Consider the following 27,815-nt stretch of genomic DNA (forward strand, 5'->3'; position numbering starts at 1 on the left):
ACACCAACCAGGAGGGCCCCCTACAGCAGTCGGCTCCCTCCCCACCATGAGCAGCCACAAGCCGGTGCACACCCTTCCATAGGGAGATGTGAGGGAAAGGCCGGATCTCCCAACGGCCGCGGGGAGAGGAAAGGGACGAGAAAACCTCACAACAGCAAAAGCACACTCCCCAACCGCCCCTGTAATGGCGGCCGACGCCGCCGCAGCAGCCAGCCCTGCCCCCAAGGGGGCTGGGGGGAGGGGCCCTGGGGGCGGGGCCTTGACGCGCGGAGGGCGGGGCAGCGCACGGCAGGAGGGAGGTGGCCAACTCTAGCCCCGCCCATTTTCCGGGATGCAGCCGCGGGGGAGGGGGGAAGGCTGCGCGTAGTTTTTGGTTTCCGTCCTTCCGACTGAACTGGTTTGTCCCTCCGGACGACCTGTAGCGCCTTCCCCGCCCCCTTCTTCCGTGGCGCTCCGGCATGGAAGGCGCCGGGGCTCCCTCCGAGGGCCTGCGCTATGCCGAGTACGCCAGGGTCCCTACCGGCGCCGACAAGGGCCAAATCGAGATGGACCGAGGGCTGGTGAGCGCGGTGACGGCTGCGTCGGGACGAGGAGGAGGGGAGGGGGGAGAGGGACAGGGGCTCTGCCCTTCCTCTTCCTCTCCCCGCCCGCAGAGCCGGGGCGAGGGGCGGGGGCGCCCGGCCGCGCCTTCCCCGAGTCTCCAAGGGTGACCCACCCCCTGACGCGTGCCTGACGGACCGTTGGTCTGTGAGGGGGCTCCTGCCCCCCCCCGGCACCCCTCCAGTGCCTGACGGACCGTTGGTCTGTGAGGGGGCCCCTGCCCCCCCCCCGGCAGCCCTCCGGTGCCTGACTGACGGTTGGTCTGTGAGGGGGCACCTGCCCCCCCCCGGCATCCCCTGGTGCCTGACTGACCGTTGGTCTGTGAGGGGGCCCCTGCCCCCCAACCCGGCAGCCCTCCGGTGCCTGACTGACGGTTGGTCTGTGAGGGGGCACCTGCCCCCCCCCGGCACCCCCTGGTGCCTGACTGACCGTTGGTCTGTGAGGGGGCCCCTGCCCCCCCCCCCCGCACCCCTCCGGCGCCTGACGGGCCGTTGGTCTGTGAGGGGGCCCCTGCCCCCCCCCCGCACCCCTCCGGCGCCTGACGGGCCGTTGGTCTGTGAGGGGGCCCCTGCCCCCCCCCCGCACCCCTCCGGCGCCTGACAGGCCGTTGGTCTGTGAGGGGGCCCCTGCCCCCCCCCCGCACCCCTCCGGCGCCTGACAGGCCGTTGGTCTGTGAGGGGGCCCCTGCCCCCCCCCCGCACCCCTCCGGCGCCTGACGGGCCGTTGGTCTGTGAGGGGGCCCCTGCCCCCCCCCCGCACCCCTCCGGCGCCTGACAGGCCGTTGGTCTGTGAGGGGGCCCCTGCCCCCCCCCCGCACCCCTCCGGCGCCTGACGGGCCGTTGGTCTGTGAGGGGGCCCCTGCCCCCCCCCGCACCCCTCCGGCGCCTGACGGGCCGTTGGTCTGTGAGGGGGCCCCTGCCCCCCCCCTGCACCCCTCCGGCGCCTGACGGGCCGTTGGTCTGTGAGGGGGCCCCTGCCCCCCCCCGCACCCCTCCGGCGCCTGACGGGCCGTTGGTCTGTGAGGGGGCCCCTGCCCCCCTCCCCCCCCGGCACTCCTCTGGTGCCTGAGGGACCATTGGGTCGTGTTTCCCGGTCCACGGCTTTAACCCTCAGGGGGGAAATGGGGCTTCGGACAGGAGGATCCCGGCTCTCCTTCCCCTCCCGGGCTCATCGGTAGGGCCGCTGGGGGGAAAGCTGTGTGGTTCCTTGCTTCTGGGGCGAGTGTCGCCCTGGAGTGTCGCCCTGGGCCCTGCGGTGTCTCACAGGGGTTGAGCTGTGCTTGGCGCTAACTGCCGCGTGGCGATGTGGTTCTGCTTTGGGGGCCCTGTAAAGTACCTGGCCTTGCCAGCAGCAGTTTGGCTCTGCTGGCACAAACCGAAGTTGGAGCTCCTTTCCCCTGTGTTATACATTGTGTTGATTAAGCTTTCTCAGGCAGGAGGGGACAGGGCCTGAAATTTTGTTACCTTACCATGAAAAGATGTTATCTATCTGTGAAACTTTCACTTACCCTATTGAGTTTTCTTGCTGCAAATCTGAATGTTAACGGTTTTGTAGCGCCTGGGAAGAGGAATTCTTATTTTACAGCTCATCAGGTGGGAGAGGCTGAACGGGTCTGGAAGGGGAGGCAAAATACCTTCTGAATTCCCTGTATGATGCTAAGCTGTAATGAGAAGGGTTTTCTACCTTTATCCTGTTTCTTCTTTGTGTTCAGTTCAGCCAGTTCATGAAACAGTGAGTTCTGTTTAAAAATGTGGAGAAAATATGTGGATGAGTGCTTTAACCACTCATCAATGTTTGTGTAGCTAAAACTAAACAAATCTATAGTTTATCAATGAAAAAATGCTTTTAAAATGATCTGTTATACATGTGCCTACTTTATTATTTGCATGTTATTGCATATATAACATTTGTTTTTCTTTTTTAAAAAAATTGCAATTTTTTAAAATCAAAGTTCCTATGAATTACATTCATTGATACTACACTGTAAGATTGAAGTATCTTTTTCCAGGACAGTCTTTTATGTGCATCTGACAGCAAGTTGTGTAATCTGAAGAAATTTACTCTGAAACTCATTGTCACATCTGTGTGCTTTCCCTGTAGGGTGGTAGCAGTGACACTTCTATTGAATGTTTTAAGTCCCTGGATCTTTTTATCTGTCTGGGATAAAAGTTGTATCTGAGGTTAGCATGGTTTGCTCCTTTGTTACTGTGACTTGTTTTGTACTCTCTGTGCTATGGTCTAGAGTCTGCTGTAGGTTTTTAAAGGGAACTAGATTCTGGACTGCTGCAATCTTCTCTTGAAGTTTATTCTCTAGCCAGGTCTTTCAGTGAAGAACACAGTATTCTCTGCTTTTAAACGTTTTTTTCTGGGCTGTGTTCAACATTGCTGTGTGTTGCTCTCACTGTGATTCATAGGGTTAAAGTTTAACTTTAGTGGAGCTGCACGTTGATCCTGTAGTTGTTTTGATGATAGTTGCAACTGACGTGGCAACAGAAAAGAAAAATTTCAAAAGGGGCTTTATGTTTGTGGTAGCCTAAACCATGTACCAGTAGTCAGCCAGACTTGGACCATTTGGGCTGGCTATTCTGTTTTCACATCCAGATTCAGGTGCAATGAAACAAAAGAATTCTAAATCAAAATCTGTGCACTACTGTGGTCATCTTTGTGTTGTGGGAAAAATGGAAGATAGTTCATTTTTGAGTCTCCAGGTACTAAGACATCTTTTTACACATAGCTATACCAGCTTGTCCAAGCTTTTCGAGGAATAAAATGGATAGAGACTAACCATTTCTGTAATAGCTGGAGACTACTTTTGTTCAGCAGAAGGTGGGAATATGATAGTATGCTATTGGCAGTGGAACATATTTCACAGTTTCTGTAGATAGTGGAATAGGGAACAATATGTGTGCTCATTGATTCTCAGCTAAAGACTTCAATTCAGAAATTTTGCTAGATGGAAATAGCAAGAACAACTGTTGTGTCATGCAGCTGATTTCTTAAGACATACAGAATTAACGATACCTTTTTGCTGCAGTAGCCAAAGTAGATGGAAAAATTTATAGTGGAAGCAGTCTGACAACTGCATCCATCTGTTAGGGCTGAAAAAGCTCTGTTCTATATCCTATCCTGAATCTTGGCTGTGAGATTTACAGGATGTTGGCTGAAGTCACTTAATCTTGGTAACTTTTACTTTCATATTTGTTTTACTATAGCATGATAATTTGGAGAGATAGAAAAACAACAACAGCAATACAGAGCCTGTTCTTGAAGATAGTCGCAAGAGGACATTGTGAATTTTAAACATATATTCAAGGAGATTTGCTTGAATGCCTTATGTTAACGTTGTTATTAGAAAATCTGTAGCTCTGTCACTGTTTACTTTGAAAAAGTCAGAAACATTAAGCGTAGTTTTATATATGAAACACGTTGGCATGAGAGTTGGGTGAGTATGGAAAAGAGCATCTAGCTGAAAAATTTTAATTTGTTTTTGGAAAGTGAATTAGATTTCATAAGATGAGACTGGAAAGAAACTGGTTATGAAATCAAATCTGTTGCAGATAGCCACAGAAGATTGTCTAACTGTAAAATGTATCTTGCTCCATATAGAGCTAATTAGGAGGTTTGCTCCAAGACAGTAGGCTTCCAGTAGGCTGTAACTATTCTTCTGAAGAATAGAAACATTCTTCTAACTTCAAGGCTAGATACAATTATTTTTTTCAAGTCAAGAATTTTAATTGAAGGAAAAATAGTTTTAGAAATTTTTTGTACTCTGCCTTAAGATCTTTTCGCAATATGCAGCATCTAAGATACTTTATAGGACTGTTTTTTAATTAATTTACACATGTGCATTTAAGTATAGATACATATTTCCTGTTGTACTGAACCATTACTAAGGATAAACTAATAAAAACTGCTGTCCAGACCAGAACAAATGAATTTCTCTGTGCTTTTTATTTTATTATGCTGCAGCTTTCTTATGCCCAAAAGAGAGCAGAGCTCTTGTTGCGTGTCTGAAAGCTAGTTATGAAAAGAACAAAAAAAATTTTTCATTTGACCAGGAAGGGTATTTTCTGTGATTGTAATAAAAGAGTCAGCATATAAAATTCAAATCAAGCAGCTATGTCTTAACCTTCATAAAGGTGGTTCTGGTAGCTAGTAGTCAGATGTAGTAGCGTTGTGCTAAAATTTTAAAATAAATTATTTTCGTAAGCTTTTTTTAATGTTTATAAGTTTTAACTTGTCCTTTTTCTTTTTTTTTGAGTATAGTTAGGTTTAGGAATTTGCAGAAAAAAATATTCATCCCAGCTTCTTGTGCTTAAGAAGTTAAGGCTCCTCGAAAATTATATATTAAGGATTGGCCTTAGATCCCTGTGTGCTAAAAGTAATGTCATTAATTAATATAGAGTGTGTTTTGAAGGTATATCCTTTATCTGCTTGTTTGACAAGAGTAACTTACTAGCACAGTAAGTCAGATCTTGGAGTTGCCTTTCTAATGTTTGTATTTTCTTATATGTTTCTCAAAGGAATACAGAAAATCCAGCGGCCAGGCTGCTGTAGCTGGCCCTGCTATTAGTGTGTGTGTGTGTGTGTGTGTGTGTGTGTTGGGGGCGGGGGGGGATTGAACTAGACAATCTCCAGAGATCCCTTCTGACCTTTGTTATACTGTGACTCAGTTTTGCTAATCTGCAAAACATTTTTTTTTTTTTAATTGTTGTCTGTATCTAAGAGGGTTTATTACTGAAAACTGATGACTAACCTTTGGGAGACAATGCTTCAAATAAATAAAGGGACAGATGCTACTATTTAATCTTTTATTTCCTTATTTTCCCCTCTTGGATCCTAAGGGAATGCTTTCATTTAATCTTACATCTTGGAAATTTCTTAACAGCACTTTTTCAAAAAAAAAAAAAAAAAAAAAGTCAGTTCTCTCATAACTGAAAGTCAGCGAGTATTTATTAATTCAGCGAGCCTTTATGAGTCCAAAGTAAAACACATTCTCAAGCAATGAGAACCAAAAATAGTCATGGTGATAGTTGTCTTATATCATAAACAAGTTGGTCCCTTCTAGAGTGATAGTGAATTGCCCTCCTTTAATGTTCACATGAAATAGATGCATTTAATTGAAGGTCTGCACTCATTGTAAAAATAATATTTAGTACTTTTTTATTTTAAAGCACTGGACAAACATTGATTTATTCTTCAAAATCATTGGAGATAAGTGAGTGTAAATAAGGAAACTGAGGCAAACTGGATTTAAAGGGTTTACTGAAATTGAGTACTTGAAATTATCACAAATTTTGTAAGAGAGCCTGTGTCAGTAGAAGATATACTTCGTATTTTTTTCCCATTTTGTTGATTGAAAGTTATTTTTTCATGTGGTTATAGTTATTATATATTCATCCCATAGTGAACATTCGAAATGCCTCAGTATGACAAGTTACCGTTTCCTGGCTAAGCTGTGGCACGTAATCGTTCTCTGACCTGTCGGTAACTTGGATAAGGTGAACTATCCTAAACCAGTGATTCTCAGCCTTTCTGGTAGTTCTACCTCATTTGAAATTGTGGCAGACTTTCTTGCCTCTCTGGCTTGAGCTCCCCATCAGTTTCACCTAGCTTTCTGGCTGGTCTTCAGATTCCCGTTGAGCTTGCTTGCCACTCTTATTCTAGAGCAGCTGCCACTCTTAATCTGCTGCTAACGCTTTCCACTGAGATTGATATAGTATACCCCAGTGGACATGGCTGACTCTGTCTGGGGCCCTCAGAGGTCTCTATATTGTGTTCCCAGACTGCTCTGCAAAACACTTGAGCTGTTTCAACATTGAGCTGACCAAGTCTGAGTATTAATTTTTAGCCTGCTCTCTGTGCTTTACCTTACCTGTGATGACATTTTGGCTGCTAATGCCTTGTCAGTGACAGCATGCCTTGTTGTAAACTGCTGACTTAAACCACCTTTACAGTGGTAAAGTAAGTATAACTTAATTTTGACAAGCAGAAGCTAATAAATATTTTTTTCCCCAATGTGAACTATTTCACACATTGTTGAGCTCTTAATTGACTGTAACAGCTTGTTCAGAGTGACAGCTAGAATCTTTTACTAGGTTGTGGAAAGTCCCTAGTGAATATGAACCCATGGTCGCAAAGTACAAGATAGCAAATAATATATGATGTCTATAGTATTGTAATATTTCCAGAAAAAATGTGGCCATTGCTGGTTACTGTCTAAATATAGGATTTAGAATTTTGTAGAAGGTTTTGAGTGCTGAGAGCCTGATGAAACTGATTTGTGAGAAGAAGTGGAAAGAGTTATTAGTTTAGTGAGGAGGTAGACTATATGTTTCACTGTTTGATATCCTGTAATGTTTAAGGTAACGTACTTACATTTTTTCACGGTCTAAAGATGAAGGGAAATTTTGTTGAACTGAAAGGAACAACATAAAACTACTACATTATTTTTACATGCTTATCATTCAGAAATGGATGCTAATATTGAGACTGAAAGCTACAGAGAAATGGGAGATTTGGGTACCTAGAATGGGAAGGACAAGTAGGTTTTTAAGCACCTCTAGCTAAAACTCCCATAATCTCTATTTTCAGCATAATTAGTGATAGGTGCTTTTATTTTATATTTTTTTAAACCAGAAACTTCCCTAGGAAATGGCAATATTACATTATGCAAATAGTTAGAATAGTCCCATCTGAGAAACCAGGATATAGGTGTCTAGCTAAAACACATTAGGATCCAGAAGCTATATGTGGAGGAATACAACTTCTTATAGATAGACTCTGAGCAGGTTATCACTTTTGTGCTGAACTCAATATTACAGATAGCAATCCCAGTCACTTTCCTTCAGAAGCACAGCTGTAGGGAGCAACTGGGTGCAGTGGTAATGCCTATGTTTTATACAGCTGTCTGCAGTTTAGCCTACGCTAATCCAAATCTAGAAGGCTTTAAAGCCTGTATTTCTCAACTCTTCCCCTATTCCCTCTCCATCTAGAAATGGTTGGAAACGTTGAGTACAATTGAGGACAGACTACTTTAGCCCCAGGTATCTTAAGCAAAAGGAATATGACTCCAAATTTGGTTATTAGGACATACACCTTCAAATTTGGGGTTCTAGTCATGCTGTCAGGCTTGTTGCTAGAAAATATATAAAACAGTAACTGGATAAATGCAGAAATAATTGTAGGAGCAGAAAGCCAAACTTAGAAGAGTCGGTCTGATGATAAAGGAATTTTTACTGTAGATATATTTTGAATTCAGACTGAAAAGGCTTAATCTGACTTCTCTCATTTCCTGAGTAAAAGTTCAAGGCACTATTAAGCTATCATATGATAAGACGTGACAGGTAATGCCATAGACTGCAGCAAGATGAGTGAGTTCATTTTAGATTACGTATAGGCTCTTCAGAAGTGAATTGATAGACTTTCCGTTTCAGTGTTGGCTGCCTTGAGTTCTGGAGACATGTGAGGAGTCAGTCCTTTCTTTGGGGTTTCGTTTTGGATATCTTTCAGCAGCTTCTCATTTAACACGAAGATACTTCTTATTGTTCTCATTGAGATATCTGACCTTCAAGCATTGTATAGGAGAATAAATATACCTACTCCAGATTTAGCAAAAGCTAGGAGATACTGTGGCATAAATTAAGTGTTCAGTGTGACCTAAATTAGATGTTAGACTTAGAGCACATTTAAGCTGATGATGAAAACTACTTGAGGAGTGTCATAATTCTATTTACAAATATCTACTCTAAGGTAGACTCCATCAAGAAACTGACAGTAAATAGTGAAAGAAAGTTACAGGGCTTCATGTCTTTATTGGGGCTTCCATGGGTCAAGCCATGAAAGATGGAAGATTCCAACTTGCTGTTGTGGCCTAAACTATGGGGTGGGACTGACTTCTTTGAAGGGGTGCTATGAGTCAGCTGGGATCAGAGTCCTTTTCTTAGTAGATGAGCCCAAGTACAGCATTTAAGTTAATACTCTGTTCTTATTTTCAAGCATTGTCATGATGACAATCAGTAAAGTATATTGACGATACACGGTAAAAGACTTTGTGAAACAATATCCAGTGCCTTAGAATTTTTGAACTCTCCATTTTTTTGTAATACACTTTCTGTTATTGTCACTTCAAAATGTGTTGAATGAATCTGCAGGACTTACTTCAGAGTGGTCCTGATTAGTTATCTGCCTTGGGTTATTTATTCATTTATTTTATGACATACTGTTGCCTATTTGTCAGTATATATTCACTAAGTTGCTAGTGAGTAGTTCCAAGTTAAACCCTGAAACATTGGTATGGGTTAATAATGGGACTAATCAGTAAAATATAGTGTATCCTGTGGAACACAGATCTTCTTCCTCGTCCTCCAAATAAATTACATACGAAATGTCCAAGTCAGACATCAGAAATGCTTGCCACTAAAGTAAGAGCTGAATACATTTTAAATCCAAATTTGCAGTTTATTCTGATTTCTATTTTTCTATTTTAGGCCAGAACTATGATAGCAGTTGGACTTGGAATTGCAACTGTTGCATTTGCAGGTAAGCTAAATTACAAACAGAGCGTGGAAGTGACACTTGTCAGATGCTGTTCCCAAAAGGGTTGATGGAGTTCTTGGGAGTATAAACAAATTGAGAAGAAGAAAGTTGCCCGAGGCTGAAGAATTGTGTCCAGTTGTAGTTCCTGTCCTTTCAAAATCTTTGAAATGTTTCCAGAATTCTTTCTGAAGAAGTCACAGCTGAAGAAACTTATTTTATGGGCACCAGCTAAAGGAGTTCTATCTGTGTTTTTGCCTTCAAAATGTAATGTGAAAGGATGACTTCATCTTTTTTAGCATACTGCAAAGTGAAAGCTTTTTAGTATGAAAGAACACAACAGGATCTTCTAGTGAGAAGGTGGTCATAAATTCTTATGGAGAAAAGTAGAAGTTTCTAGCGACTATAGTGATATATCATAGTGAGCTCTTCCTGTAGTACACTGTCTGTTGCTTGAAGTCTTTACATCTTGGCTGTATGTTCTTCTGAAAAACAAGTTCTAGTTTGACCACAGGTCCATTACCATGACTTACATGATGGGTTATTTGGGCTAGGTGATAACAATGGTCTGTTCTGGTTTTGAAATACACAAATTGATTTTCATTACTTTCAAGATGTCAGATTGGCCATATCTGACTGTGTACAAATTTTCATACCAAGAATAAAAGCGTTAGATGAACATGTTGCACCAAGCTTCAACAGGTGTTTTGTGGATACTGCTATTTTTTTCATTAAGGGAAAGAAAAGCAAACTCATGGTGGATGAACACCCAATAGGCAGTTGGTTAATATATGTGTTCCTACAGATGCAGAAGAGTGTTTTAGAATTTCTTCTGCTGGCTGAGTTATGGAATTAGTGACAGCTAGCAAAGAAGTGGTAAGAGAAAGCCTTAAAAAGGTGAGGTAATATATTAATACACCACAGTTTTTTAGCTATGCTATTTCAACGGTGGTTTTAACTTCTTTGTTAATACAGGCACATGTTTAGATGACTAAAATAACTTATGTAGACATCCCATATTCTGAGAATGAAAACAAGATACTGTCTGAGTAATGCAGTACCTTTTTAATAAATGGTTTTACATTGGGCGTAATAGTAAGTTACATTGCTAATGAATAGTTAATCAAAACAAAAATTGGATGGGAAGGGACTCAGAAGGAAAATCCTACAGTAGCATAGCACAAATCTTAATTCTGAAATTTGTAAACCTACTTTGTGCTTCCAAGAACAGTCTAATGTAAGGTCCCTTTACGACATTCATATAGCCTTTCTTAGCTATAGACATATTTACTGCCACTAGGGAGTTGAATGGTTGTGTATCCCTTTCTTTGTAACTAAATAAAAAATGTACTTGCAAAATGTGTGAGTAAGCACACAAAATCACAGCAAGAAGCATGTAGTATGTGCATTTTTTTTGCTAAGGCATAATCTTAGAACAGTATTTAATAAATAATGTATATCTGAAGCTAAAATTACATATTGCCCTCTTTCTTAAAAGTTCACAAGGCAGATATCTCCATTTGTTGTACTGAAATGCATTTAAATCTATTTATTCTGTGAGCAAACATAATCTTTGCAGGCCATGGTTAGGTTTTTAGATTGAGTATATAAAACTTCTTTTTCTTCTCTCCCAGTAGTACAAAGATTAAAAAATGTAAACCATTACAAGTTTAGCATGGGACTTCTGCTGGGCAGGCCTCCAAAACTAGCTGTCAGGGAACATCTTGGAAAGCAATAAAGTGCAACAGTGTTGGGCAGCAAAGAAGTGAGATGAAAAAATTAACAATGAAGAAAGATTTTGGTTATTAATTATTCTTACTAGAAGCTGGTGAACAGAGTGGTTTTTCTTTTTTCTTTCCTTTTTTTCTTTTTTTTTTTTTTTATCCTCTTCTAGTGAATGTTGATTATAATTTCTTTTAACTTCAATCTTTTTCAGGTCGTTATGCATTCCACCTCTGGAAGCCATTGGAGCAAGCAATTACAGAGACAGCAAAGAGGATTTCAACTTCCGTAAGTTTAGAGGCTATTAGATGCTAATTTTATGAATCTATATTTCAAATATTTTAAGAGGAGCCACTTTGATGTAGAATACAGTAAGTGCAAGTTGTTTTTTTTTCCCGTATAGGGCTGTTCGTGACTCCATATGTTCTAGTTTTAATCTGATATATTTTAAACACCTGTAAATAAAGCTATAAGCTGTATCGAAAGATGTTTTTGAGATCTGATAATCGGTTTTAATTTCTCTGAAATGATGTTGCATTTTTCAGAACTGTTTGCTGGTGAGTTTGTGACAAACTGTTAAAGTGAGCTGAAGCGGCCTAGAGATTACAAAGTGATGACTCTATTTCCCTTTTAAAGAGGTGAAAATGAAATTTTAGTCCTTTAGATAGTCTTAAAAATCCAGAAAACAAATTAGTAGAGAAGCTTCTAGGAAAGGTTGCCAAAGCTGGGAGAGGGGAGGAGAGGAAGCATGTGTTTTTGTTCACTTGTTGTCTTTTATTTTGTGTTCCCCATGCAATTTGAACTTTTAACCAAGTTTCTACTCTTTGTTTTGCTCTACATATATTATTTATTATTATATTTTTAAATAATAATAGAAAGCTGAAAGTTACCAGAGGAGCATACACAGGGAATATTCCAGAACATTTACTTTTTGCCTTCACTGATTACACTGTTCTCTGATAAATAAATGTGTTCTAGAGCGTGGTGGTAATAATGCCAAGGTCGTGGGTTTGATCTCCATATGGGCCACTCGTTTGAGGGTTAGACTAGATGACCTCCAGAGGTCCCTTCCAACCTTACCAATTCTATGATTCTATGATTCTATTCCTGTCTGAGTAAAGTAATTCCCACAAAGATAGGTGTCTGCTTGTTTAAAGGGTACAGTGTCTTTTTTGATGCTTGTGGGGGAAGATGTTGCAGCAGTAGTCGTTTTAGATTATTATTTCCTGAAAAGCGTGTTAAAGGCAAGTTTTTTTTTAAAAAAGTATTAACTAGCATCATACCTATTTATGTGAGGGCAATTACAACACAGAGCTTTCCAATATGCCGCATATCAAGAATGAGCGGGAGTCGCAGTCCAAATTTGTTGGCTGTCTGATCACGTTCTGAAGGTGCAAGCTTAAGCAAATACAAACTGCCATGGAAGGAAAAGACATTTGAAACATGGTCTATCTGTTGGGGCTGACTCGCACTTGTTCTTAGTTGTGATGCAGATGAGCCGGGAATGGTTTCTGGATCAGTCATTGCTCTCTATTCTGTTTCTTCTTGCATTAGTGGCCAAAGCCGAAAAGACTTTCTTTTTTATTGTCCCTTTTGGAGAGATTCTCATCTTGCCTGCCACGGAGGCAAAGGGTACTTGCAGATATTGTGTATACTATTGCTTTTATACGATGTGTACAGCATGACTTACAGGCTTCCTGAAAAGTAGTTAGTGATAAGAACGTGTGTCTTCAAAGTGGTATGGTTTTTGATCTTAATCCTTCCTCCCCGTAAGTTTTGCCCCAGCGTTCCTTTCATCCATTCGTGTATATAAGCTATAGTGTTTAAATGCAGACGTAAGAATGCAGACAGTGACTTTTTAACACATGGAAGTATGACATACTACTGCACAGGGAAGCGTCTGTTTGGGAAACTGGAGCGCTCAGAACCAGTATACTGACAGAGTCAAGCTCACTATGGTCTATCTCCTTTTAATCTTAATGACTTTGAGCCCTACCGAATTAATAAACAACCAAAAGAGCAACCTGGGAACATCTAAATTCTCACCGTGTCCTTTATCCCTGGTTTGCTTTTTTATTTTTTTCTCCTGTCTTCAAACCCGTCCTTGAAACCTAGAATTTTGTGTTTATCACAAATGCAGTATCTTTTTTTTCTCCTATTTCTGAACTTAAAAATACAAGATTTCAGTGTAACTCACTATACTTTACCTTCTGGATACAGTAAAACTTTGTTTTTCTCTTCTAGTTTGCCATTTACTGTATGTGTTTATTAACTTTACATTTATGAGAGTAATGATAATACTTATTCTTCTGCAAGCATCATGCAAATTTAAGACCCTTGTCTAATTCTTAACCAAGATATTTCTTAACCAGGGTATTTAGGTTTTCTGTTCTACAGCTGCTTTCTTGGATTGTATGTTTTGGGAGTTTTTTATGCCATTTACAAACAACTGTTTCCTGTTGGTAATTTTTCTTTAAAGCAATAGAAAGAGAAAACATTAATCACCAAGCAAGTTGTTTACCTATGTAAGCCCTTATTGTCCAAACTACGTATTTTTATGTCATTAGTTGATTTTACTTGGGGAATTTGAAGTTGTCAAATATAATCTATGGGTTAGCTCCTTCACTGCCTCTCTTTACAGCATATTGCCTTCTAAACAGTGCTGACTAATGGAAATCAGGCAGTTAGTACTTCTACAAGAACCTCGTTATTGGAAAAAAACAGTTGCTGTGATATTTAATGTCTGGGTTTAGTGTTACTCTTCTGGTTTCCTGTGGTGCTTGGAGACTCCTAAATCGCAAGATTTTCAGTTGTTACTCTAGCTTTCTAGAATCAAACCTTTTCCCTCATGACTGCCTTTTGTGGGAAGGTATGAAAGAGCTTTATATTTCTAAGCTAGCTGGTTCTCTTTGTGACCTTTTGCATTTTCCCTCTCCCATTTAAAATTCGTTTTTCCTCTGTTTGCAGTAGGAGTAACAATTCATGATAGCTGCAGTCCCAGAAAATAATTCAGATGCCATTTATCCTTTCTTCCAACTTATTAGTAAGTTAGGTAAAGTCCAACAAAGCAATTAGGAAGAGATCATTTTAAATGCATGTGCTGCTGTGTCTTGAGTCTCTGACCCTTCTATTTACATATATGATTAAACAACATGTATAGTCAACAATTAGGGTCATCTTTTAATTAAAAGTAGCAAGTAAAACTTGTTATATTCTACTCTGAATTTCTACTTCCAGTTACATATATAGACTTAAATTTGAACTGTAATATTGCTGTAATTCAATCTTCAAGTTTCTACTGTATTATTTCAATAGAAGGAGGTGTAAGAGGAAATGTTATTTCACCTCTACACAAGCCATAATGTTGGTTTTCAGAAAATGCTTTTTTTACTATGAACCCAGTTTTGTTGCTGACGTTACTAATGCTAGTGGCACTGTTTTGCTTTTTTTGTGTAGCAGTGTGACTCTATTGCCAGTAGAAGTAGCATAGCCCAAATAGTCACCTGACTTTTCTTCCTCAGACAGACCTTAATGCTGTTAATCATAATGTCATTAATATCTTAAAATGGGTAAAAAATAGAAAGTGTTTCAATGGCATTAGCTTTTCCTGTTGGATCCATGATATTGAAGATTGAGCTATAAAAGTAGCAGTTCTAGGCAAAACGACCCCTTAAAATCCATAAATTCCACAATCCTGAAAGTTCTGCATTCCAGAAGGAAAGGATCTCTTCTACAGCTTCATTAGAGATTCTGAAACACTTCATTAGAGATTTTTGTATTCCCTTTTCATGATTGGATCTGATTTTGCTCAGGCTCATAGAATTCTGCATGAGAGGTAAGGGAAGCTGTCATGTCCTGTCATGCACTGAAAATAAAGAATGATATAATTTGCAATCTGTTTTATAAAATTTTTTCTAAGTAAAATTAAGGAAGTCAAAGATAGGCTTAGCAAATTATAATATAACACATCTTCTCAGTAGTTTGTTGTTGTGTTGTGAGTTTTCTTTTTTCCTTTTTCCAATGTTTTCCACCTTTTCAGTGGGGGACTATATTGTTGGTAGAGCAACACACAGCCTCTTCAGGAAAAAAAAAACACCACTTCATATAATATGATATAATGTCTGGTCTCAGTTGTTGTCTTTTGTATCTCTCTCATCTGGCATGGAAACAACAATCAAATTTACCCTGTGCAATGCAGGAAAGTATCTTGAAAAGATGTCATACTGAATGAATGAATTGAATTTTCTTAGTTAACTGCGTTTTGTAAAAATTTGCAAGAGTGAATACACATTCACAAAAAAAAAAAAATCCTATTTATATTTCCTACCCCTACCCATACCTTTTAATAGAATTTGTTCAGGAAGTGGAATTTGCTTATGGAAGTTGTTAAACAGTAACAGCATGCAAAAGGAAATCAAGGAAACAAAATGGAAAGCCCTTCTCTTCCTCCCCCAAAAGTATGAAGAAATGGAGAGTACTTTTCAGTGATTCTTCCTGTACACAAATTGTTTGTGACAGTCAGAATTAATAAATGATAAAGTGATGGAACTGCTCAGTCATTGAGGTCTTCTTTTAACAGGAAAATATTAAAGTATTTTTGCATTTTGCTGTGGCCATTACTTACAATTAAAACATAGGAAATAAATTTACTTTAATATGAATAGCATACAAAAGTTTTTCTATTTGGAAAGTAGAAATTTGACAAAGTGTTTCCTAAAAGTAAGACTTGGTGTTTCTTCTCCTTTTAACCAAGGGGGAAAAGACCTTTTATGTCTAATTTCATTTTGCTTTATATTCCATTTAGGAGCAATATCCTAATTTAAGAAATTGATTATTCTTGTCATATGCTTCACTTAAGAGAAGAAAGTGCTTTTCCTTGATGACCAGTTCAGCATGATGTTTTTGAAGGCTCTGGTTCAGACTTTGTTTTGTGCCGAAAGGCATAGACCATAGCGTTTCTTTTTTCATTCCTCTTGGAAGCTGACTGTGTCAAAGCTTCTTGAGGTTATAACAATGTCAGGAAAGTGTGCTTTAAAAACATGAGAAAGTATTTCTGAATTTAAGCCTACAGCCATCCCTCCGAAGTCTCTGATTTCAAATGAGCTACCATGGTCAGTATTGCAGATGAAGACTGCCAAGATTAGAGAAGAGCTGTGTTAGAGATGATTCAGATATTGTTCTTCTCTACATGAACAATGAACCAATGTCCTTCTGTATTATGCTAGGACTGAAGAGCAAAGAGGAATTAACTTTTTCAGAGATCCATCTGTGCGGTATATTTACTCCCTTCTCTCCCCCCTTTTTGGGGAAGTTTTGGAAAACGTTTCACAAGACATTAAATTATGTTTCTGTCTTCTCTCTTGCCCTTAATTGTTAGATGTCCTTGTCAAATTTCTGTGCAGTTTTACCCTCTCAAGGACCTTTTCCAGTCACTGTTAAGTCACTGGGATCATTTCCTCTTGTAGAACTGCAGAAGGCCCAGTGTGTTCCCTGAGCACTACGTATTCTAACCTGTAATGTGGACGTGCACTATTACAGACTGGCTCTGTGTTACCCTATAGCAATGATTCTTCAACAGTTTTTGCTGTAGGCATGGCATGTCTGCAGTTGCTTCAGTTTTGATAATTGAAGTGTTACAGTAATGGATACTCAATGTGTGGTAGCGGGGGAGGAGAAGAAGAAAATCTGTTTCAGATCACAGCACCGCAGCAGGAAATCTCTGTTGCTGTGTGTGATTTCATGGCTACACTAGGGGATCACTACCTTTAGAGACAATTAATTGCATATTGTTAGCAGGTGAAGTATTTCTGAACAATACTTTGGGGTGAATGTTGCTCCTAACCTTAATTAAAGGCTATGTTTAGATATCATAACCACAGCCTTATAGTTACTTAAATGCTTTTGAACTTAGCTGAGAGAGAGTTTGTGTAAATGTAAGGCAAAATTCTCATTGAATGTGAATGGATGTATTTAGTAGCTAGTGGGGAAAAATGTTTCATTAAGGGCTAGACACATTTTTACTGGGGGGTAAAAGAAACATTAAAAAAAAATAGTTCTCAAGCTAGACTTCCCTTTGATAGCAACAAAAGAAGCTAATTTTTCCCCAGCGGATAAATTTTGCATTGAGGAAAGAACTTCAGTCTTGTCGAGTGATTTCTGTGTGCCAGTTCCCAAAGGCAGGCTGTCTCGGAACTCTATCTGCTGCCTCTGGGGCTTGTGCAGCTTAGAGAATTGTTTGTGTTGCAGCAGGCTAGTCTTTAATTCTTCTTACAGAAGCATTTGCATTGAGCAGATCACAGCTAACTGGCAGTAGTGGTTTAGTAACTTTTTTCATTTAAAAATACATTTATGAGTTGACAAATATATTTTCAGCCCTTTTCTTTTTCCCTGTAAAGACAGTCAATCGATATAATTATTTACTCTCTTATCCGTCTCATTCTTTTTTAATTTTCTTTTCCCTCTCTCATTTTTTTCTCTCCTTAAGGCAGTGGCTAAGGTCTCATATGCTAATGAGCTTACAAAAAAATATCCTGTTTCTAATTCTTGTCAGTAAAGGATGTCTAGGAAAGGACATAAGAGCAAACATAGGTTACTGTGTCCTGTATATTCTGCTACTTCCCAGTGATTTCCTGCAGTAGAGGTTGTAGTTCTGTGTTAATTTTTTTGTTTTTGTTTGTTTGGGTTTTATATTTTTGGTAAAACTTGTTTAATCACTCTTTAAACCCGTGTAACTTTAGCCATTCAAAACATCCCTTAGCAGTAAGTTCCAGCTTTTAACCAATCTCTATATGGTCTGCTTCTTTTACCTGATGCCCCTTACTCTTTTATTATCTAAATCAGTGAATGATCTTTTGCTGTTAACCTTCATGCTGTTTGTGATTTTTTTTCCCTCTAGACCTCTATCAATCTTTGATTATTCACTTTTACAGGCTGAATGTCCTAGTTTATTTAGTTGCCTCAAATGAAGGCTATTTTGTTCCCTTTTGTCGTCTTCATTATGTTTCTCTCTTTCTCTCTCTCTCTCTTTTTTTTTAAATGAATCCTACTGTTTCCTTTTAAGATAGAGGCAGAGCAGACTTGTGGACGGTATTCAGAGGATGGCAGGCCATTGATACTGTTTTTTTGTTCCATTCTTTGATAATTGGTTGTATCTTTATGCATTTATGTGCTGTCTTGACAAATACATTGTCAGCATTGAACTGAAGTTTCCGTAGAACTGTTTATTAAAATTCTAGGATGCTTTTCATATATAGTAAAAGCCTGCATACATAGAGATGATTTTTAAGCTGAAATTACAAATACTGTTTCTCAGTTTTATATATATATTGGTGTTGGATGTCTTTTTACAACTTTGAGCCCCCTTTTTTCCAGTCATTGAATATACATTGGCACAGATCTCCTTGGGAATCCTTTTATGACTTTCTTTCATAGAGATAGTTGGCCATTTGCTGTTTGTGTTCTAACCTCTTGTTTGCTCATGTGAAGACATTCTCTACTAAACCATGGCTACCATATCTTTTTTGGTTTTATGAAGAACAATTTGAAGAGAGACCAGGTCAAAAATCTTTTGGAAATGCAAGCATCAACCAAACTACATCAACCAACTCATCCTTGACTGCATGTTCAGTGATTCTATCAAGGAATCTTAATATATTTTTGAGGTAGTACTCCTTGTAAAAAGCATGTTGACTATTCATCAGTATGCAATATTTATCTGTTCTTATCCTTTTATTATAATTTATACCTACTTTCTTGGTAGAAACGTCCAGACATCAGAGTGATTGTCCATAATGCCTTAGATGCCAGAATCCTTTTTAAATGTTGTTACATTTGCCACTTTTCATTGCGCTAGTATCAAAGCAGTTTTAAACAAAAGACTTTCTTCCCTGGTATCCTTTGCCCGCCTTGCCCTACATTATACTACTTCATGCCAGTGTGTATTTTGAGTCTCGACTATTTTGCTTGAAGACAGGAATTTAATAGCTGTAGCTGTTAATATCTCTTTATTATTAGTAGAAGATTGTAAAAACAGTCATTTTTAAGTCAGCTTTTATATGTGTTAAAATCCAGAAGTCCTTTGGTATTATCTGGTTTGTACTTTTTCCATACCTTTAAAATAAATTACAGACAAATGCAGTGCTCTAAATGGGTTCCTATATTATGATTCAGGTTCTGGCACCTGGTATATGGAACTAATTATTTCTTGTTTTTTCTTTCCTCTTTGTAGAGTCTTTCATCCTACTATAAAGGAGGATTTGAACAGAAAATGAGTAGACGAGAAGCTAGTCTTATTTTAGGTGTAAGGTAGGTATATTGCATTAATATATTTTTGTTTCTTGATGGATCTTGAATGAAAAAATCCATAGTGCAAGAATATGGAGTACTCTGGCCAAAATCCTGACCTCTTTTTTAAAGCTTCTAAAGGCTCATAAACCATTCTAATATTCTCTTTAAGCTAAAAAGCAAACAATAAAATATGCAACTCGTGTTTGGTTTGAAGGCATGGGAACGTATTGCAGTGGAGAATAGAACTGGTGCTGTAGAAATAATCAGAATAGCACATACTATCCTAATGAGTGTGATCACATGGCCTGCTCTCAAACAAAAAGAAAAAACAAAAAAATCCTTGAGATAAGCAATATTGTAGATTGTATTAATAAATGAGGAAAGCAAATCAATTTTGCTCATTTTTCTTAAGTCACTATTTTTTTTCCCTACTCTTTGATTTGTTTGAATTTAAAGAGTTGGAGCATACTCCAAACAAAAATACTCAGAGATTTTTAATTTAGAGCAGGTATAGGAAATCATTTCTAAGTTGAGGAATCAATGGATTTTTTCCAAAATATCTGGATGGCTAGTAGTAGCATCCATCTTAATGTTTCCCATAAAAAGAAATGGTGAGTTTGAAGGCTTTCCAGATGAGAGAGTCAGATATGGCTTTAAGTAGTTGGTTTTCTTTTTCTGATTCAGATTGGCTTTGAATTTTAAGACTAAAAATATTGAGGAGGATGGTTTTAATAATCTCCATAGGAAATTATTTCAGGTGGTGGCAAATAGGAGTTAAAATCCTGTTTCAATGTACTATTTATATTTACTTCTAATGTAGTGAGGATTATGCAGATGTAATATTCATTTTAAGGAATTGTAAAATAAGATTACATTTATTTGAAATATTTTATGCTTGCATGCTGAGCAGGAAATTAATAGGAGTGCTACTTGGACATACTTCCTTTGACCTTTAAATTTGATAACGTATTAACATTTTAACTTATAAGGGCAGAGTCAGTGATATTCTAGAGTAGCACACTGCAGCTTATTAAAGTGTGTTTACACTGGCTATGTTTAGACTGAACACGACTCTTACTTCACGTCTGCTGTTTCATCACATGTTAAAATCAGAATTTACTTTTATTTCTGGTTTTAATAGCTTGAGTCCATACCTAGGATGGTGACACTGCTTGGTGTGTTTGGGCTTAGTCTTGCAAATGCCATTTGAAAGAAATTCTTTACTGTTTAAAGGATTGAGTCTTTAGTTGCATAGAAACATGGCTAACATCTTTATAGGAAGTTTTCACGTTGTTTAAAAACACCTTTATAGACCAAGTTTAACTGACTGGTTACTTAATTATAAATATAACACTGCTTATAACAGTGCTATCTGTGCTATAACAGTGCTACTAAAAAAAAAAAAAAACACAAGTCAGTTTTAAAGTGTTATGAAAGCTACTAGAATACACAAACCAAATCTGTCTAGACACTGATCTTACTGTAACTTCTGTCCTCTATGTCATTAGTTCCAAGTTATATTAAGTTTTAAGGCAGAGACCTTCTTCATTGTTTCAAGTGTCAGGTATGCATGGATGCTCTAAAAATAATTAATACAAGATATAATAAAGGTGAGCATTTAACTATTGCTTTTACATTTCAAATGTATTGACTTTTTATACATTTCAAAGGTTACTTGCTAATGACCATCTGGTAGGTGTGTAGTATTTTAGATAAAAGCATGCATATGCATTGTTTGCATTTAAACTGTATAAAAGGTGTTGAAAACTACAGAGTACTATACTGGAAATATTCAGTAATTTTAAATTTTTCTATTCTTCCATTAGTTGTCATGAAGCAGGGCTGATTACTAAAGTTCACTATAGGCATATCATTCATTTTAACAAATAAGCTGTAGAAGGAACTACTAGTAGGAGAGGAGGGGGGAATGTCTGAGGTGAGATGGGGGGGTGAAAATCTTATGAGTATTTTCCAAACAAAAGACAAAATTAAACACAGTGGTTTGCTACTATCGAGTCTCTAATGCTGAACTTCCTGGAGTTAGCTAATATGTCTGGTGAAAACTGTAAATTAAAATTTTAGATAAAAGTGACTGAAACTTTCTAGCTTTTCCTCTGTGAACCAAGATGCAGTGTTTTTCTAAGAAACACTTATTTGCTTGTGACTATTAAAAAGAATTTAAATAAACATCAGTTTTAAAGAGTTTCACGCAAATGTATAATTTTTTTAAAAAAACAGACTATTACATTAAAATCATAAGTACAAACATCTTAGTACAAATATCAAGTACAAATATCTTAGATTTGAAAGTCATACTTCAAATACTGAGGGGTTGCTTCCTTAAAAAAAAAAAAAAAAGGCTAGTTTACTGCTCATATAGGTATAGCATATGATCATAAAATAACTTGGTTTAAAGGGCTTCAGGGGGTCTCTAGGCCAACCTGCTGCTTAAAGCAAGGTCAGCTGTGGAGTCAGACCAGGTTGCTTAGGTCTTCATCCCGTCGCGCATTGAAAACCACCAAGGATGGAGACTGCACTACCTCTCTGGGCAACCAGTTTTGCCCCTGGGCTGCTCTCATGGGGAAAATGCTTTTTCCTTATGTCCAGTGTGAACTACTTATTTCAGTCTTTGCCCCTTGCCTGTTATTCTCCTGCCATGAACCACTGCGGTGTGTGTGTATTAATTCTGGGCTTATTGCAAGCACGTTTATTGAAGATGGCAATACAGCGTAGTCATAACAAGTGAATCTTACTGCACGTTTATTATTGCCCAAGTCTTGGTTTCTTGCTTGCCTCTCCAACAGTTTCTTGTCAGAGGTTCTCTTAACACCCAGAGAGTAAACTTGAGAGGAGTCCCAACTAAGCTCAGTTGGTTTGAGTGTGGTGCTAATAATGCCAAGGTCACAGGTTTGATCCCTGTACGGGCCACTCATTTGAGGATTAGACTAGATGATCTCCAGAGGTCCCTTCCAACCTTACCGATTCTATGAATCAAACTCAAGGAGAGATCCTCTGCCATGAGCTCTCCTGTATGGCAGCAGGCTGTAATGGGCTCTAGGCTACAACGCTATTTATGGGCATGGAGTTTGACTCATGTTCATATGATATTTGGTGTGTAAATATACCATTTTTTTTTTGCTGTCCTCATGCCCTGTTGGGGAAAGGATACCTTTTTGCTGTCCTCTTGCCTATTCCTGGCCTCACCAGTTGCAACCAGTATTGTCAGCACTGGGTATTGTCAGTTATTTGTGGTCAGCTGGGACCGAGATAAGGGGTGGGTGGAGTTGCTGAGGCTTATCTCCTCACAAGAAAAGCACTTCAGCTCCCACCACCCTGATGGTCCTGACTGAACCCCCGCCAGCTTGCCAGTATCTTTCCTGTGCTGGGGGTCCCAAAACCAGACATGGGATCTAGATGTGGTCTAACAAGAGCCGAGAAGAAGGAAATAGTCCTGTCCCTCGACCTTCTGGTTAACACAGCCTGGGAGGCTCTTGGCTGCCTTTGCTGCTGGGAATGCTGCCGGCTCATGTTCTTGCTGTCTTCCAAGTCCCCTTCAGCAGAGCTGCTCCCCAGCCCCTGTCATTGCAGGGTTTCTTCCCTCACTGGTGCTGGTCTCTGCCTTGTCCCAGATGAATTTCATAGAGTTCCTGTCGGCCCATTTCTCCAGCCAGTCCAGGTACTGCTAAATGGCAGTCCTGCCCACAAGTGTATTCATTGGTCCCCAAATGACAGAAGTCTGAACCTGCTGAAAACCTGTGATATTGGAAGGGTGTAATGTTGGGTGACCTGGGTCATGAGGTTTAAATATGATTTGACAGTGGAGTTTTTTTGGTAGTGACTAGGAGTCTTCAGTGACCAGTCATGACTACTGAATAAGCAGTATATTATAAACTATTGTATTTGAGTGGTATTTTAGATCAAACATTTGGTTTAAATTACCAAGTTTTGCAGTTGCTTTTCAGAGCAAACCCGCATGATTTTCCATAATATGCAACTACAGCTTTCCCAAAATTTGACTTTTGTGGTCTGAATTTCTAAATGTGATATATCAACTTTTCTTTATATTGTTACAGTACAAAACAAGGGATTTTCAGATCAAAATATAGATAATTGTTATCCTTAGCTATCTGAAAACAAATCTTTTCTTTTTTTGGAACTCTGTAGCTTAAGGCCTTTCACTCGCTTTTAATTTTTCCTTTCTGGATTACTTTGTTCCCTGGAAGCATTCTTTCCTTGTGCAGTTGTGTGAAATATTTTTACAATATACTCTAAGTTCCCTTTTACAGAATAATAATTACAGGTTGTTTACTTCAGGAATGTAGTTAGGCTTATACCTTGCATTCAAACTGTATCTACAAAAAGATTAATTAATTGAATTATCACTGATTAAGAAGTGATCTGAAGTGGAAAACACTGTTTCATTTCTCCATGCTAACAAATTATGAAAAATGAAACCATTCAAATTTAAATATTACTGTTCTTTTGCATACTATAACCTGTTGTACTGGTACACTGCATCCATAAGTAGTTATTTGTCTAGTAAGGTACATATTTAATTTAGTTGAAGAACATGTTTTACGTATCTGTCATTGAAGGAAACAACATTATGTAGCACTTGTAAATCAACGTGTCCCTGAATGTAACGTGTTGACCAGCTTTGGAAAAATAACAAGTACAGTGTTTTCAGGCCCCAGCAGAAAGAAGAATTATTTATAGCAACAATAATAGTATTTACAGTAGAATACAATATGGTAATATTAAATATTTGTTGTTTTGTCACTGGTCATATAAACACTAGGAGGCAAAAAAATGTTTTCCACGTTTAATGGTAAGAATGCAAGGTAGATTTACTGTAGAGCTTTTTTTCTTTTATTTGTGTTTACTTTACATAGCAGTTCAAAAAACCTGAAAGATACATGTATGTGTCAAATACCCAGGCTTTTTTAAAATGCTCTTCTCAATATGTCTCACATGCCTTTGTTAGTGAGTTACTTCCTCAAAGATGCAGTTTTGTGTTTTGCCCACAAGATGGTGAAAATCTCAAGTTTTAATTGTTTTTGAGGCCAGCATAAATTGTTAATTTACAGCCTGAGTGTGGTGGAATTTATGATAAGCACTTCAATTTGTTTTTGTAGTCCATCTGCTGGCAAGGCCAAAATCAGAACAGCCCATAGAAAAATCATGATTTTGAATCATCCTGATAAAGGTAAGTAATTCTTGTTTTTCTTAACTAAAGCCGAAAAAGAGGAGGCTTAAATGAGGTCCTTCAGTTTGCTGTCTGTGTAAATGAGCACCATCAGTGCAGTTCTATGGTATGTTTTTTAGACTAGACTTAAGTTTATCTGTGTGTTTTCTCTCCGATAAAGCAGACTGGTCCCTCTCAGGCTTTATGAACCACAATTGTAGTAAGTTGTGTGGCTATATTTAAGGTTGCCTTCTAGACTTGTGCTGCTTTAGTTAAAACCATGACCTCATGTACCACTGTTCTACACTTTAAGAAACTTATTTAAAGCTAAGAAAAAATGAGCTATAATATTTTTGCATTGAACATTCCTGTTTTGAACTCGAATGGAACAGTCGCATGTTCGAAAGTAACTTTCTGTGGGGAAGTGTTCTGCAGTTGCTAACTACATCATTGATTGAATTCAAGGAAATTTGAAATCCTTCGGAAGAACTGTGAAGCTGAGCACCATTGCTTTACTGGCCAGGTTTTTTAATGTAAATTATCTACAGAAAGGCTATTATTATAACTTTAACTACACTACAGCTGGTTGAGAAAGAAAGCCCATATGTTCATTGCTGTTTCTACTTTAAAATAACAGATGGTAAAGAGTTGCATTGTATTTCAGAAGTCAAAAGGGGGAATTGGAAGTTTTTAAAATATTTTTCACGGGATTACAGGGTTCTCTGTCTGCATCCCATCTTAAGAAAATGAAAAAATAACTTAGTGTTGTGTTTAGCTGATGGTTTTCTTTGCTGTTCTCACCTTTCAACTTAATTCTAAATCTGTCCTGCTTATTTGATGTCACACCACTTCTTTTTTTTTTAAACTCCACAAACAAAATCTGGAGAAGTTCTCTTCTGTGTTTGTAATATGTTGTGATCATCAGATCTCTTAACCAGCAGAGTGCATAGTAGGTTAAAATTTTTTGATAAAGTTTTTTCTAATTTCAGTGTAGCAGTATGCAAAGACGTGAGTCAGAACCATGAATTTCAGTGTGGTGCTGAGTAGAGCTAAAGAGACAATTCCTGTAATGAAGATTATACATTTTAAGGGACCATGCTTACAGCTATAATGCACCTACAGCTGGGCACAGTATAGGGTTTATTGGACATATTGTAGGCTTTGGAGGCCTCCTGTGTGCTATCAAGATGGACTGTTTTCTCAGTAGGAACACCAATTTAAAGGGTTTGTGCCTTTGTGCTGCCCTGCAGCTCTGTTGGTATAGCCACAGAAAAAAAGTTTGTATAATGTCTTTAGCTGCGGAGCCAGGGCTGGAGTAGTCTTGAACGTGCGGCAGCAGATGCCTGTTGGCTCACATAGATATCTTGTTTCCTTCAGAGCTTCAGGGCTCTAGCAACAAAGCCATGATTTTAAAAATAATATTCAACTGCTGAATGTTATTCTAAAATATTTTATCATTTGGAGTTGATGAAAGAAAGGACAATAATTACTGACTTTAAAAAGTTGCCTATATTAACTGAGAGTTAAAACCCTGAGGAGAGAATTATTAGAAATAGGAAATATATAGGGGATACCATAATAACATCCACAATAAGGGCTATAAAATAATTGTGCATGAATGTTTACATAATTTGTTTAAAAGTATTTTTATATTGATACATTGAATGTTAATTTTTTTCTTTCAAAAAATTAGTGACTGAATACTTGCTCCCAGAAACAGAGGAAGAGAGAAGTCTTTTGGACCTGCCTAATTATAAACAAGCACTTATACAATCATGAGATTGAATTTTCTTAAATTGGAGGGCTACAAAATTAATATGGCACTTAAGGATATAAATGTAGTGAAAACACTTCTAGCATATTTGAATTTATTTCTAATATCACTGTTGCAGTCTGAGTCATTGTTGCATCTAAGATGAATTGTTATAGTTTATAGTCTTTATTGTTTGATACTCTTGTCTGTTCTTTGAACCAAGCAATGTTCAACCTAGCAAATCCTAATCCTGGTTAAAAAACTTATAGGTTTAAAAATATATATATCTTCCAGTAATCAATTCTCTATCCTATTTTTCCCCTTCTCCACTTTTCTCAAATGTGGCTTAACTATTAGGACTACATTCAAACCAAAACATTAACAAGAGAACTGAACTCCATTACTCCCAATTGTTTTATTAGACCATGAAATGACTTTATAATGATTTGAATTCCTGCAGGAATGTCCTAAAGAAGTCTTTAAAGAAAACCTTTCATTTTGTTTTTATTTACATATGTTTAGTGTTAGTCTTCTGTATGTCTCTTCTATCAGTATCTTTTTGCTGAATGAAAAATTATGACAGAAGCTTTCGAAAAGGCTATCCAGTGCACAGTATTAGTGAAATCAGCTTTTTATGAAGGAAAAAAATACAGGTGTGTTTTAGTAAGTGGTAAGCTACTGATGTAGACCTCTTAATGCTGTTTTCAGTGACTGTAGGCAGATGGTTGGCACTCAAGGGGAGAGTAAAAGAACAAACACAAAAAGACCGCTGAACTGTAATCAAATTATTAGATGGAGCGTAAAGCAATGACAGTGTTCAGGACTAGAAGTTAGAAGGCGTACCATGTTTAAATAGCTTTAACGTGACAGTTTCTGGCTGGTAATTCTGGGTGTCTAGAATGGGAGAGGCTAGGGGGGAGGTTTGGGGGTTTTTTGGTAAAACTATTTATAAAATTTTGCCCCTAGTTTTTGGGGTTGATGGGAATAATAGCCATTGGCTTTACGTAAACATTGACAACAGCTGACCTTGCATAGATTTGCAGCAATAATGCACTGCAAATCTAAGTCAAGCTCGTTTGAAGTGATTTCAAAGGATCATTTTAAGACTTCTTCATCAGAATGACTGCTGAGACAAATTGTCAGCATTATTCTTCAGTTGCTTCAATTTTGATTACATTTTTGTCATTTTTCCCTACTCATCATTTTACTTCATATCATAACATTTTAAAGTAGTCTTATGAAAAGGATGTTTTGAGGAAGGAGGAGCTAATAAAATTGAATAATATTGGGATGTTGTAAGAGTAGTAGTTGGATATTTCATACAAATATGGAAATAGTATTCTTTTATCCTTTCTTTTCAGGTGGATCACCCTATTTAGCAACAAAAATAAATGAAGCAAAAGACTTGTTGGAATCCAGTGGCAAAAATTGACATACTAGGCCTTGGGTCATAGGACAATAAAAAAAAAATAAAAACAACTTTTTATACATCTTTCTGTGGAAGATCCAGCGGATGCATGTGCGACATCTTTCATATCTACTTGTTCTTCACAGCTGCTTAAAACTGCATGCACTGTTTGTATTTATTGTCGTAAGTAAAGGTTTAAAACTACTTAAAAGTACATTGAAATATTTTATATGTGATGTGTCAGTTTTAGTGTATTTTTACTGAATGTTGACTCATTACAAGCATTGAAATATTTCTCCTTTTTTTTTTTTTTTAGCAGTAGATGC

General features: G+C 38.3%; 1 protein-coding gene across 1 annotated transcript; it reads left to right on the forward strand.

The window, feature by feature from the left end:
- The first annotated feature begins 342 nt into the window (after positions 1–342).
- On the forward strand, positions 343–27,560 carry DNAJC15 (DnaJ heat shock protein family (Hsp40) member C15). Its single transcript, XM_062576267.1, has 6 exons — positions 343–560; positions 9,090–9,141; positions 11,072–11,145; positions 19,085–19,161; positions 24,279–24,349; positions 27,443–27,560. Exons 1-6 carry the CDS (start codon positions 459–461, stop codon positions 27,511–27,513), a joined length of 447 nt encoding a protein of 148 aa, XP_062432251.1. The 5' UTR covers positions 343–458; the 3' UTR covers positions 27,514–27,560.
- Positions 27,561–27,815: the final 255 nt, after the last annotated feature.

This window comes from Rhea pennata, chromosome 1 (genome assembly GCF_028389875.1).
Source record: "Rhea pennata isolate bPtePen1 chromosome 1, bPtePen1.pri, whole genome shotgun sequence".
Taxonomy (NCBI): domain Eukaryota; kingdom Metazoa; phylum Chordata; class Aves; order Rheiformes; family Rheidae; genus Rhea; species Rhea pennata.